Source organism: Procambarus clarkii, chromosome 55 (assembly GCF_040958095.1).
Source record: "Procambarus clarkii isolate CNS0578487 chromosome 55, FALCON_Pclarkii_2.0, whole genome shotgun sequence".
Classification (NCBI taxonomy): Eukaryota; Metazoa; Arthropoda; class Malacostraca; order Decapoda; family Cambaridae; genus Procambarus; species Procambarus clarkii.
In genome coordinates this window covers 17,239,514-17,253,369 of record NC_091204.1, presented here as the reverse complement: position 1 = coordinate 17,253,369, position 13,856 = coordinate 17,239,514, and the positions used below count along the sequence as shown (strand labels likewise).

Below are 13,856 nucleotides of genomic sequence, written 5' to 3'. Positions count from 1 at the left end.
ACCACCACCACCACCACTCCTAATCTCACCACAACCACTATAACCACCTCCAATCACAACAACAACCGCACCCCAACAACCAGGACCACCCAAGCAAACACCACTACCACTACTACTAACACCAGTTCCGGAATCCATCCGGCCCCCCACCACCATCGCTACACGTACACCCACTACCGCTACCACCTCCTCACGTACACCCACCACCCCTACCACCTCCACACGTACACCCACCACCCCTACCACCTCCACACGCACACCCACCACCCCTACCACCTCCTCACGTACACCCACCACCCCTACAACCACCACCACGCGCACCACCAACACTACCACCACCACTACCACCAGTACTACACACCTCTCCCCGTGGTCAGGTTCCACCACCTCTTCCACTCACAAGAAAAACACAAATGATTCCAGACTTGTAGTGCTTGGAGCCCCAGCAGTCGGGAAATCTGGTTAGTAAAATAATATATTTATATATGGAGAGAGAGAGAGAGAGAGAGAGAGAGAGAGAGAGAGAGAGAGAGAGAGAGAGAGAGAGAGAGAGAGAGAGAGAGAGAGAGAGAGAGAGAGAGAGAGAGAGAGACAGACAGACAGACAGACAGACAGACAGACAGACAGACAGACAGACAGACAGACAGACAGACAGACAGAGAGACAGACAGAGAGACAGAGAGTCAGACTAGAGGTTGTATATTGGCCTCCTTTCGAATATTTATGTCTTGCCTTCCTGATAAAAAAAAAATTGACTCATAGATTATTTTCATAATTTGTTTTGTAATTTCAGAATTGTTTAGGCGACATATGGAAATTTTGTCGTGTCTAAGGCTTAGAACTGTATCTTCGTTCTCACTTTATTGCATGTTTTAATTTTAAGTCAATACTGAAAGTCTGTTTAGTGTTTAAATCTTCTTGTAATGGTTCAGGGTCCAGATTCACGAAGCAGTTACGCAAGCACTTACGAACCTGTACATCTTTTCTCAATCTTTGGTGGCTTTGTTTACAATTATTAAACAGTTAATGAGCTCCGAAGCACCAGGAGGCTGTTTATAACAATAACAACGGTTGAATGGCAAGTTTTCATGCTTCTAAACTGTTTAATAAATGTAACCAAAGGCAGTCAAAGATTGAGAAAAGATGTACACGTTCGTAAGTGCTTTCGTGAATCTGGCCAGTCTTAATTTACAGCTCACCTTATTTTAGCGTCAGCGACAGATTAATAATACTGCTATTCATTCAATTATCTAAATCATTTTCTGAATTTGCTGACTAGTAAAGGTCCCAGGAGCGGCCCCTAGGACACTCCCAAATGCTCTGCTCGAAGGTAGAAAAAGCCTAAGCTTCTCTTTCCTTTTCTCAGTAAAGTTATTGGGAACTACCCTTACTGCTAACGGGTGCGTTGTTCTCATGACTGATGTCTCATGCCCAATAACACGGCGAGGTGGGGAGGATAAAGTTAGGTGAGAATTATAACCCTTGGCATTAACCACAGATTTCGTGGTGTTGCAGCTCTGGTGGTTCGACTCCTGACTGGGCGGTTCATCTGGGAGTACGACCCGACGCTGGAGGCCGCCTACCGTCACCACACGACCATAGACGACGACCCAGCCGTCATGCACATCTACGACACCGCTGGTCAGGTAAGTCGTGGACCAGTGAGAGGTTGCACATGGGTCTATTCTGGACCAGACCCAGGAGAGACCCATGTCGACCAGGCTTCTCTCCTGGAGGCCTGGTCGACGGCCGGGCCGCGGGGACGCTAAGCCCCGGAAGCACCTCAAGGTAACCTCAAGGGTTAATTGGCCAATTACTCGTGATTTTGATAAGGTACCACGCGAAAGACTGAGACAGAAATGACATTCGCGTGAAGAGCAAAGTCTAAAATTAATAAAATAAAGGTTAATAAAGAAAAGAAGGCATCAGTCCTAACTGGAAATGAATCTAATAAAAAAAAAATTGGGAGTAAATATACCAAGGTTCCGTTTTGGGTCTGGTTTATTTTTGTAATATACATTAACAGCACAAATGAGAAGTCCCAAAAACTCATCATATTTGCTGATGACTCAAAGATCTGTGGCAAAACAGAAAACGAAAATCACGTTAAGACTTTGCAGAGTTCACGAAGACACGAACTTCACAAATGGTCATAAAGACTGATAAATGCTTTTCAGTACTAAAAAATGCAAGACCCTGCATTTAGGGCATAACATTTACCATCACAAATAACACTACTAAGCAGACTAACAAAGAGATTAGCAAAGAGATGAATCGACTTGAGAATAGTCCAGGACGGACCGAAACGTCGTCGTCCCTTCACCTTCTAGTGTATGGTCTGGTCAACATTCTTCAGCCACGTTATTATGACTGCAGATGAGCAAGGAGTTATGATCAACAACTACGCCCCTAGGCATAGTCAAACGGACCTTTTACCTTCCGGCAAAGAGTGTATGTATTCAGTGAGTGTATTCAGCTGTACAAATCTCTAATGTGTCCTCATGTCGACTAGTGAATCAAAGCGCGGAAACCTCGTCTTCAAAACGACATAAAGGCTTTAGAGATAGTTCAACAAAGAGCGACAAAAATCCTTCTCTAACTAAATCAACTCATTCCATGAAAGGTTGAGAGCCAAAGGAGTAACATCACATTAATCCAGATAACTTCATTAAAAAAAAACAAATGTAACACACACACCTTCAAGCTCATGAAGCCACAATGCAGGACAAAGAACAGAAGAGACTTATCACCCCAAGGTTATAAACCGATGGAACCGCCTACCCGCCAAAGCCGTCAATACCTAGACATTACTCCAGTTTAAAATAAAAATCAAGAGAGTAAAAGTCATCAAGAAAATGGGGAACCTTATACATATCGCCAGCTTCTTGTCCCCTCAGGTAAATTCAGGTAAAACCACGCTATGAAAAAGTTGGGGACTTTAGATTTAGTTATCTGATATTTGCCCTCTGTCTAATCAAAAGCATCCATGAATAACTACATGACTGGAATATTTAGTGTTTTCTGAACTGTATTTTTCATAACGTGATCATCATTTTGTAACGAATCTTCCCATTATGCATTACATAATTATAATGATATATAATTAGAATGATTTAATATGTAATCATACATAATTATTTAACAAAAAAAATGTTCGAAATAATTATATAATTAGTATTATAAGGAGTTTTCTTTTTTTTGCAAAACAATGTATGTGTGTGTGTACTCACCTAGTTGAGGTTAGTACACACACACACACATACATTTTGTGTGTGTGTGTGTGTGTGTGTGTGTGTGTGTATGTGTGTGTGTGTGTGTGTGTGTGTGTGTGTGTGTGTGTGTGTGTGTGTGTGTGTGTGTGTGTGTGTGTGTCTGTGAGTGTGTGTGTGTGTGTGTGCACGCGCGCATTTGCGTGTGCATATGTGTGCTTCCATCTGTATAAATTGTGAGCGTACTAACCCTAAGTCGTTCACCTAAAAATGCTCGTAGAACCCAGCGCTGACATGGCTCCTAAGCCCCCCCTCCCCTCCCTTCCTTCTGCCTTTCCACCCACTGACCAACTAATCCAGCTGTGCGCGCGTGTGTGTATATAAATATACGCAGGAGGAGGGCTTGGTCAACGAGGGCCACGCTCGCTGGGGCGACGGCTTCCTCCTGGCCTTCAGCATCACAGACAGACGGAGCTTCGCGGCCATCACCAGCATCCACGCCGCCGTGGCCGCGGCCAGACACACACCCAACTTCTCCTGCGTTATCGTCGCCAACAAGAACGATTTAGGTTGGCTTTATTTTGACCTGTTTAAGTCATTTGTGCATTTATATCTAATGGCTTATTTATGGGAAGTCGGATTCACAAAAACGCACACATATATACACACAACTAGTTGAGGATATATACATACTGTTAGTTGAGTATACATGTATACTAGTAGCTGAGTATTCATACACACTGCTACTAGCTGTAGATGTGCTATCATACATACACACTTCTGCTAGCTCAATGCACATACTACTACTACTACTACTAGCTGAGTACATATACACACTCTACTACTTGCTGAGTATACACACGCCTAGCTAAGTATACACACTACTAGCTTAGTATACATTCACATTACTAGCCAAGGAGGGTAATGAAGCCTGTGTAGGGTAGGAGTAGGAGCGGATAGGAGGCTATGAAGCCTTAAAGGCTTCACAGCCTTTATAAAGGCTTCTTCATAAAGCCTTTATAAAGGCTTTATAAAGGCTTCATAGCCTTCAGCCTAAGAACCTTGTGCCTTTAGGGCAGACCTAACATAGGTGTAAAATTTAAATACTTGCTCGAAAAATTATCATTGACATGGAAAAGTAGAAATAATCACAAGAGAAACAAATCGAAAAATTTCTAATTTGTGACCTTTTTGGCTTGTAAAATTGTAATTTCAGAGAGTCACGTTTGTACAAATGCTTTGACTCGGTATACATCAAACATGATTAGTTGAGTTTGTCTTTTATTCTTGACTTCGGGTAGTTCTTGGTGCGTATTAGAGAACAAAAAAATGATCTTTCTTCACTGCATTTGGACACCATTAGGTATATTCATAGAGAAATATTTACATTTGGAAACACTGAAGAGAGGTTGTTTGACAATTTGCATAAACATAGGAGTTTCAAAAGCCTTTTCTAGCCTTTCCCTTTCTCTCTAAACAATCATATCAATTTCAAAGCTGAATGAGAATCTAATTCTTTCCTTCTCTAGACATTCACAGCTCTGTCTCTCTCTCTCTCTCTCTCTCTTGACCGCAAGCCTTTGCACAGTGGTACATACATTCATTTATTTTCCTACCTACACAGAAGCGACATTAACGTCATATATATATCTACGAGAAAATCCACCATGACTGTGAGGAGCGCATGAACCTACGACCACTGCCTCGGTCGTAGATTCGCCCCCACCTCAAAGCCAGAGTGAATTTTCTCATGGTACCATGTATGTCTGGATCATCTCTCACATCTGCAATTAAAGGCGAACGTCTCTCCTCAGGTCACCTGGCGGAGGTGAGCGAAGAGGAGGCGAATGAATTAGCAGGAGAGCTCGGTGCTTCGCTCTTTCTGACGTCCGCGTGTGACGGAGGTCCCACTATCCAGGCCGCCTTCTTCGAGCTTCACAGGGACGTGGTGCGGCGACGGTGGTCTCGCCGAAGACGCTCTTCTGCAAAGACCGTCATTGAGGGCTTCTACAAGATGTTTTCCCGTTGACACCGCCGGCAACCCTGGCTGTGTTTTCATGTGTACACGGCGGAACATTTTGGTCAGATGTACCACCGAGAAACAGAGGTTCAAAATATATTTTCTACAAGGTGTACTCCCCCTCAGGCACAATGGGCGATGTGATATACCGTCTATAGTTATTTTATTGTGACAAATCTACAGCCCATATTGTATTGCAAATTATACAGCTATCAATCGTGCATTTGCAAATTGTACAAACAATAATTACACACTAAAAGTTTTCTTTCCCCATATTAAAAAAGAATCTGTCGATAATCCCGTTTACAAAATGTGTACCTGTATAAGTGTAAGATGTTCTACCTGTGCCTATGTCTCAACTTGCAAGATGTGCCACCTGTTCCTGTGAGATGTACTACCTGTACTTGCAAGATGTATCACCTCTACCTGAACTTGCAAGATGTATCACCTCTACCTGAACTTGCAAGATGTATCACGTCTACCTGAACTTGCAAGCTGTATCACCAGTTACCATTACAGTCGAGCGTAACACTGCGCACGACCCGCCAAGCATCTTGTTGCAAAAGGCAATATCTTAAGACATACCTGATAAAACCCACCAGTTAAGACAGACGTAACTCCTTATGAGCCCATAAGACCCACCAATAGTGAGAATCTACAAAACCCACCAATTGTAGTTAGAAATCCAAAGTACTCCTGGTATTAACTATATATCTTCTGGTACTCCTAAGAGTTGGTCCCAATAGTAACTCCCCCCCAAAACCCCTGTAAGAGTACCTTTAAAGTATTGTAAACTGTACCTTTAAAGTACAGGAAAAATACAAGTAAGACAAGATGTATTTTATATCTTGTTTCAAAATACAATACAAGATACAGCTCCCACAGTTAGAGGGAGTAAAGCCCATCAATCATACGAACTAAACTCAGAGTTACGACGTGTTAAAGTACGCCTAGAAACTAATAAGTGTTCCTCATCTATATAGAGAAAAAAGCTAAAGCTATAGAGAGAATAAAGCTATGTTGACCAGACCACACACTAGAAGGTGAAGGGACGACGACGTTTCGGTCCGTCCTGGACCATTCACAATCGACTTGAGAATGGTCCAGGACGGACCGAAACGTCGTTGTCCCTTCACCTTAGAGTGTGTGTTGTCTGGTCAACATACTTTAGCCACGTTATTGTGACTCATCGCCTGCAGAATAAAGCTATAGAGAAAGTAGCAGGAAAGTACATGCACAAACCACCAATCACTCTTGACTTCCTGTTCATTACCAAGTGTTGACAATGTCCGATATATGAAAGACCTGACTTGTAATTTACAACTTTTGGGTATGTTTAATAATAATAATAAAAATAATAAAAATAAAAATAATAGTATCAGTAGTCGCCCTTGCTTTAGTAGTAGTAATAGTAACACCTAAAATAGTATACATCATTCACCTGGGTCCTTGTAGCCAGGTTAATGATGTATTCACCTGGCTACAAGGTGATGTTCTTAGCCTCGAACCATCAACCCCCAAGATTTGGAGACGATAGCTCTATCAAGCACGCCACAATATGGAAGGATTCCAGAGGCACGTAACTGCTGCCTAACTGGAACTTTAAGCCTTCCTTTGGGCTGCCGATCGAACATGATGAATAATGGGTGGGTATGGGAGTGTCATAGGTCAGTCGGGGGGGGGGGGTTGGTTAGCCACATTGCCCCACTTTTAAGAAATATCGCCAACTACATTGACCCCTGCGATTTTCACATAACACGCAGTATTTCATTTTCTGTGATAGAGAAAGATAGAGAAAACGGGAATTAACCGGTAGAGATGAGCACACACAACTGTTTTCTCTAACCATGCTTCACAAAATTCCCTGTGAGGCGTGTTATAGATTTCCGAAGCTTCCGATTTTAATCTGGAATTTTGGCAACTTTATCATGCAATGTTTACCTTTGTCAACACTCGTGTTTATTGTTGTCATTAGGAACATTTGCCACTCTCATTCCCCCCCCCCCAAAAAAAAAAAAAAGATGCATTCCTTTTTTATTGCGAGTTGTTCTGCTTTCTGTAAATGAGCAGAAAGTTGCACTTGCAACAGTGGAGCAGAATGTTCCTGCTGTAGTGAAGCAGAATGTTCCTGCTGTAGTGAAGCAGGGAGATGTATCTGCTGTAGTGAAGCAGGGAGATGTATCTGCTGTAGTGAAGCAGGGAGATGTATCTGCTGTAGTGAAGCAGGGAGATGTATCTGCTGTAGTGAAGCAGAATGTTCCTGCTGTAGTGAAGCAGGGAGATGTATCTGCTGTAGTGAAGCAAGGAGATGTATCTGCTGTAGTGAAGCAGGGAGATGTATCTGCTGTAGTGAAGCAAGGAGATGTATCTGCTGTAGTGAAGCAGGAGATGTATCTGCTGTAGTGAAGCAGGGAGATGTATCTGCTGTAGTGAAGCAAGGAGATGTATCTGCTGTAGTGAAGCAAGGAGATGTATCTGCTGTAGTGAAGCAAGATGTACCTGCTGTAGTGAAGCAAGATGTACCTGCTGTAGTGAAGCAAGGAGATGTATCTGCTGTAGTGAAGCAAGGAGATGTATCTGCTGTAGTGAAGCAAGGAGATGTATCTGCTGTAGTGAAGCAAGGAGATGTATCTGCTGTAGATGTACAAGGAGACCATCTTGCTCTACAAGGTCAGATCTGAAGACCTACTCTCCTGGTAGCAACATCAGCTTTAGTCAAGTCTCAAGGAACCTCCTGAGAGGGAAGAAGACCCAGTTAGGTGTCAGCCACCTACCTCCTTCACCTTTCCAGGTATCGACCACACGCTAATTATAGACTCACTTCTCAACGCTGAAAACATTTTTTTCTGGAGAGGCTTCGATAAAATCGATCACCGGGGCTCTTGATAACGCATGAGAGAAGGTAATGTAATTATGAGGAAACGCCAAGTGAGTATGGCTATATAACGCTTGGCAGCGATATGAGGACCAGGAGCTGGGTTACGATAGATGGAAAGGTTAGTTGGCCACCATTCAGACCGTCAGGAATCGAACGCCGACCTGCAAGAAGCGAGGTCGTCCTACTGTCCCTGAACGATAACTCTTTGTCACACACTGTCTCCTACTGTCCCTGAACGATAACTTTGTCACACACACTGTCTCCTACTGTCTCTGAACGATAACTTTGTCACACACACTGTCTCCTACTGTCCCTGAACGATAACTTTGTCACACACACTGTCTCCTACTGTCCCTGAACGATAACTTTGTCACACACACTGTCTCCTACTGTCTCTGAAAAATAACTCGTGGCCACTTTCCATCTAAGACTATTAACATTACATTTGATTACACTATCATCATTTAAAGACTGGAAAGCATATATAACATGGCAGAAATTAACTCTGCTTAAAATGAGTGTTATTGTTTTAATTTTGCGTGAAAGATATTGGCTCCCGTATTGATGATATGTGAAGTGTTTATTGCGTAAAGTGATTCAAAGTTCCGTAGTGTAAACAATGGCTCTTAATTAGCACTGTTTACCTTAAATACATAAGGGGGAGACCTGGTCAGAGACCGGGCCGCGGGGACCTTAACACCCTCCGGAATCCATGCAAGGTAACCGCAAGGCAGCATTACTGTCAAGCCAGTTGATCTCTCCCTGTAGATATATATATATATATATGTATCTACAGGAATGTAGATATATATATATATATATATATATATATATATATATATATATATATATATATATATATATATATATATATATATATATATATATATATATATATATCTACTGTAGATATATATATATATATCTACAGTCCTACAAGTCATCTAACCTTCTCTGGTCTAATGCGTTTGTGCATCGTTGATTGATTGGAGGTAATTATCGACGACTAGAGCGACGGTCTCGCTTCATGCAGGTCGGCGTTCAATCCCCGACCGTCCAAGTGATTGGGCATCATTTCTTGAGCCCCCGTCCCATCCCAAGTCCTTATTCTGACCCCTTCCAAGTGCTATATAGTCGTCGTAATGACTTGGTGCTGTCCCCTGAAAATTCCCTTGATGTTAGATAAAGACTCGTTTTAATATAAATAGACTCGTGATATAAATTGGATAAGTTTAGATTTAGGAAAGACTTGGGTAAATACTGGTTCGGTAATTCAGGGTTTTGATTTGAGGAACCACAAATCCAATTGTCCAGTTTCAACAGCAAACGTTACACTTATAATATTGTATCCAATGTTCCACCAGTCATCCTGCGTAGCAAAGTCCCTCACATCCTTCCCAAAGGTACCAAAAAGACCTCAAAAAGACTCACAGTTATGAGACAAGGTATTCACAGATCCACATCTGCCAGATCACCTTCGCCTTAGAACCACATTTACTCAAAAATCTTTTTAAGTTTCCAGGCAGCCTTGGCACAGTTTTCAATCACCAGAGAATATATGAAGATAGAGGCCTCAGGAAGTCCTATAGCACAGTTGTCTACGTCCACGGCACACTATCAAGAGTCCCGGGATCGATCCCAGGCCTGGAGAGACATGATTAGGCACTTTTCCTATCTGATGCCTCCGTTTGTCCCAGTATTGTGACTCGTCGTCTACATAGTAATTTTCATACTTTATTATTCCGGGACTAAAATATTAAATCAATAATATAAGTAGGATCTGCCTCGTATGGGCCAATAAGAGCTGCCCCGTGTGGACCAATGGGTACTGCCGTGTGTGGACCAATAGGAGCTGCCTCGTATGGGCCAATAAGAGCTGCCCCATGTGGACCAATGGGTACTGCCGTGTGTGGACCAATAGGAGCTGCCTCGTATGGGCCAACTAGCCTTTTTCATCCCCAGTTTGCTAACTGCAGGTAGTAACTAAGTGATTGTAACCTATCCACCGCTGCCCACTGGATAGGGAGGGGGGGGGGGCGGTGTGCAGGACAAACATATCAATTGTGACACTAGCTCTCCACATATGTCAGTTGCTTAATTTAGAAACTGTACTTGTGGTCGATCTCGAACCCATTGTTGATGTGACGACTTATACTGAATTTTGTAACTAGCTCATCAAGATTGTAACTTGCTTAGCTAAATGAATTGTGGGGTTGAGTCCCTGAGCCCATTATGTGCCTCTGTAACCCTCTCCACTACCGCCCACAAGATGGGTATGGGGTGCATAATAAATGAACTATACTGGAGCGAAAGATACGGAAGGAAATGCAGGACAGAACCAGTGAGGCGTAGAGGTGCCATAGGCACAGTCAGAGAGCAATGTCTGAACATCAGAGGTCAAGGACTGTTCAACACCCTCCCAGCAAGCTTTAGAAATATTGCCGTAACGAAGGTACAGGTATTCAAGACGCACTTGGACAGGTTCTTGCAAAAAGTGCCGGACCATCCAGGCTGTAGTGGATATGTAGGCTTGCAGGCCGCTCCAAGCAACAGCCTGTTGGACCAAGTTATCACAAGCCTAGACTGGGGCCTCAGACCGGGCTCGGGGAGTAGAAGAACTTCTAAAACTCTCTCCAGGTATGTTCCAGGTATAGCGATAGGTGTTACGTGATCATGACGTGTTTGACTAATGTATCGATAATATAATTACAGTAACATTACATTAATGGTAATACAGAAATATTTCGAAGTTACAAAACAATTATAATAATAATAATTCATTGTGTCGGGGCACCAGAGTAATCATATACGATAGACTTATGTTTTGATTAAATCCTCGATATATTTCTCTATTATTTCTGTATTACCATTAATACAGAAAAATATTTCTGTATTACCATTAATGTAATTTGTACTGTAATTATATTATCTTCTTCCTGTCCAGGTCGTCCCTAAAGCCAGTGACTACCAGGAACAATTTGACCTCACGTTAAATTTTGTTAAAAATTTAACGTAAATTTAATTTTGTTAAAAAATTTAACAAACTTTGTTAAATGCATCTGTATGTTGGAAACAAAGGGTATAATTCTCCAAAACTGTAAGGATGTTTGAGACGTTTTATATAGGAACGGCGTGCTGTTCTGAGACTCGACCCAACAACGTCTTGTTATTGATAAATATGTAGAATTTGAATGCATGTCCGCTGTGAGAACGCGCAATGCGAGTCGTAAAATATTTTAGGCACCCCTAATAAATATTATCATAGAAGACGTAAACATCTTGGTCTTGTATCACAAACTTAGCTAAATATTAAGATGTTCCTCACCCAAATTGTTATTGGCTGTTAATTGTTTTGTATACACTACTATTGTATTATTTTGTATTGAGACGGTGGTGAGGTAAATGGCTTTTTAAAGTATGCGGAAGTAATTATCAAAAGAAGGCACCAAACGAGGGAAACTATGTAGTTAGAGGAAGCTGAAGAATTATTTGCATAAATATTGATATCTATAAAAAAAGTTGGATGAAGTGTTATCAAAATATATGCTCAATTCACTGAGCATATTTAAATGTATTGAACATATATTTACGTTCTGTTATTTAGGTAATAAAAACTAGTTTTCTAGCCCAAAACTGATGTTAAACTTAATAGTAGGGATTCTATGGGGTTCTGAACCCATTATGTGCCTCTGTAACCCTTTTCACCACCGCTCACGGATGGGTATAGGGTGCATAATAAATAAATGACACGAGATGCAATGGTATTTAGTCTTGCGGTATGTTTAAAGTATATTTGAGTATACTGGCGCCACTCTCCACACAAAACATTAACTGGTATACTAAGATACATTATATTTCAGGAAGTTTCATGTTAGATTTCAGGAAGTTAAATGTTAGATTTCAGGAAGTTTTATGTGTATATATATACCACATACACAGTATATCCTTTATCAGTGTATGGAATACCCATCTCCTGCATCAGTTTATAAGGTACCCATCTCAGTCATCAATGAATCAAAGTGAGCAATGGACTGTTCGGTAAAAGTTTGAACACAATGAGCTGTAGGGGTCATTTTAATGCGGTGATTCAGACCTTAATGACCCATACTTTCTGTAACTTTAGTGTGGTGATTGAACAGAACACTAATGGTGCAGTGATTTGCACGGATTCAAAAGCAGCACTTCACAGCCTAAGTAAAAATCTGGCAGAAAATCTTGTAATAGTCGCTGAAATTAAGAGAGCTGTGAGAGTACTTACCAATCAAGGAAGAGTCGTCAAGTTTCTGTGGATCCCCTCCCATGTTGGAATATGTGGGAATGAACGAGCAGATGTGCTGGCTGCTGAAAGAGACCATATTGAATACTTCATACCCAAGACTCTACTACAAATTAGAGGTATTGTCAGGGAACATCACCGTGACAAGGTAACTGAGGAAAGGAGGATAGAAGCACAAACCAGTGAATCTGTACGATGGTACAACATGGTTGCAGCTGGCAATCCCAATCATGATGGACGAAGAGGAGGAGGACGAGGGAGAGAATCAGTAATAGCGAGAATCCGTCTTGGATACAAATATCCATGGAGATACGAGATGGAAACAACAGTTGATCAGCGAAGTTGCAGAATCTGTGGTGAGAGTGATGGTCACCGCCTTGACCACTATCTACGTGAATGTGAACACCTGAGAGACATTAGAAGTGTGTGAAGAATAATAAACCCCACATTGTTTGAATTAGGAAAACACTATTTATCAAATATTGATACTGTTCTTAAAAGATTACCCCATTTTGCGCCCGCAAGATAACGTAAGCTTTAAAGGGTTGATAGATGTTAATCTTCTTGTTTGAGGAGCTGTTCACTTGAGCCAGTTAAGCAAGTCCAAGCTGTACTCACCTAATTGTGCGTGCGGGGGTTGGGCTTTGGCTCTTTGGTCCCGCCTTTCAAGTGTCAATCAACTGGTGTACAGATTCCTGAGCCTACTGGGCTCTGGGGACAAGAGCTGTGTCTGGGTACAAGTGACAGGACGAACAACCCAGCGGGTTTTCTTTCTTTTAGGGAGTGTTGTACACGCTGCTATGGCGGTGTGTCCACTCACAGGATGAGTGACGCTGCCCAATAAACTCGCCCCTCGGGGCAAAATTTAAATTTAAAAAATTTAGTGTGGTGACCGATGGGATAGGACGTCTGGCTTGCAACCTCAGACAGGGGCGTTTCTTTTTACGAATAGATATATGTATGAATGTAGCGTTTTTGCCTCTATTCAATTCCCACTGCCGCTCACAGGATAACTGGCCGACCCCTCAAGATAGAACTTGATAAACACCACGAAAGAATACCTGATCAACCAGGCTGAGACACATACGTCAGGATGCCAGCAGCCGCGTCCAAACAGCCTGGTTGACCAGTCCAGCAACGAGGAGACCTGGTCGAGGACCGGGCCGCGGGGTCGCTAAGCCCCGAAATCATCTCAGGGTAACCCACGCAATTAAACATTCAAATAAACATTTGCTGATAACTTTTTGAAATGATGAGAACGTAAGGAGGACATCAAATTCTGAAGGAAGACAGGCGATGAAATATATGAGTGAGGAAATGATTGAATAAGGAAATAAATAAGGAAATGAATGTGGGAAGGGGAGGAGAGAGAGAGTAGAGGAAATGTTTACACGTGGATCACAGCAGGACTATACTGGAAAGAACAAACAGGTGTTTAATATTGTTGTCATTAGTGTGTGTGGCGGAGGACGG

At 42.1% G+C, this 13,856-nt stretch overlaps 1 protein-coding gene across 1 annotated transcript; it reads left to right on the top strand.

The window, feature by feature from the left end:
• Positions 1–43: 43 nt before the first annotated feature.
• On the top strand, positions 44–6,602 carry LOC123755525 (ras-related and estrogen-regulated growth inhibitor; the record flags this gene model as incomplete). The annotated part of the gene is made up of 4 exons (XM_045738308.2): positions 44–461; positions 1,516–1,646; positions 3,604–3,778; positions 5,024–6,602. Coding segments are annotated over 4 exons (939 nt in total), but the record flags the coding sequence as incomplete, so codon positions are not given.
• Positions 6,603–13,856: the final 7,254 nt, after the last annotated feature.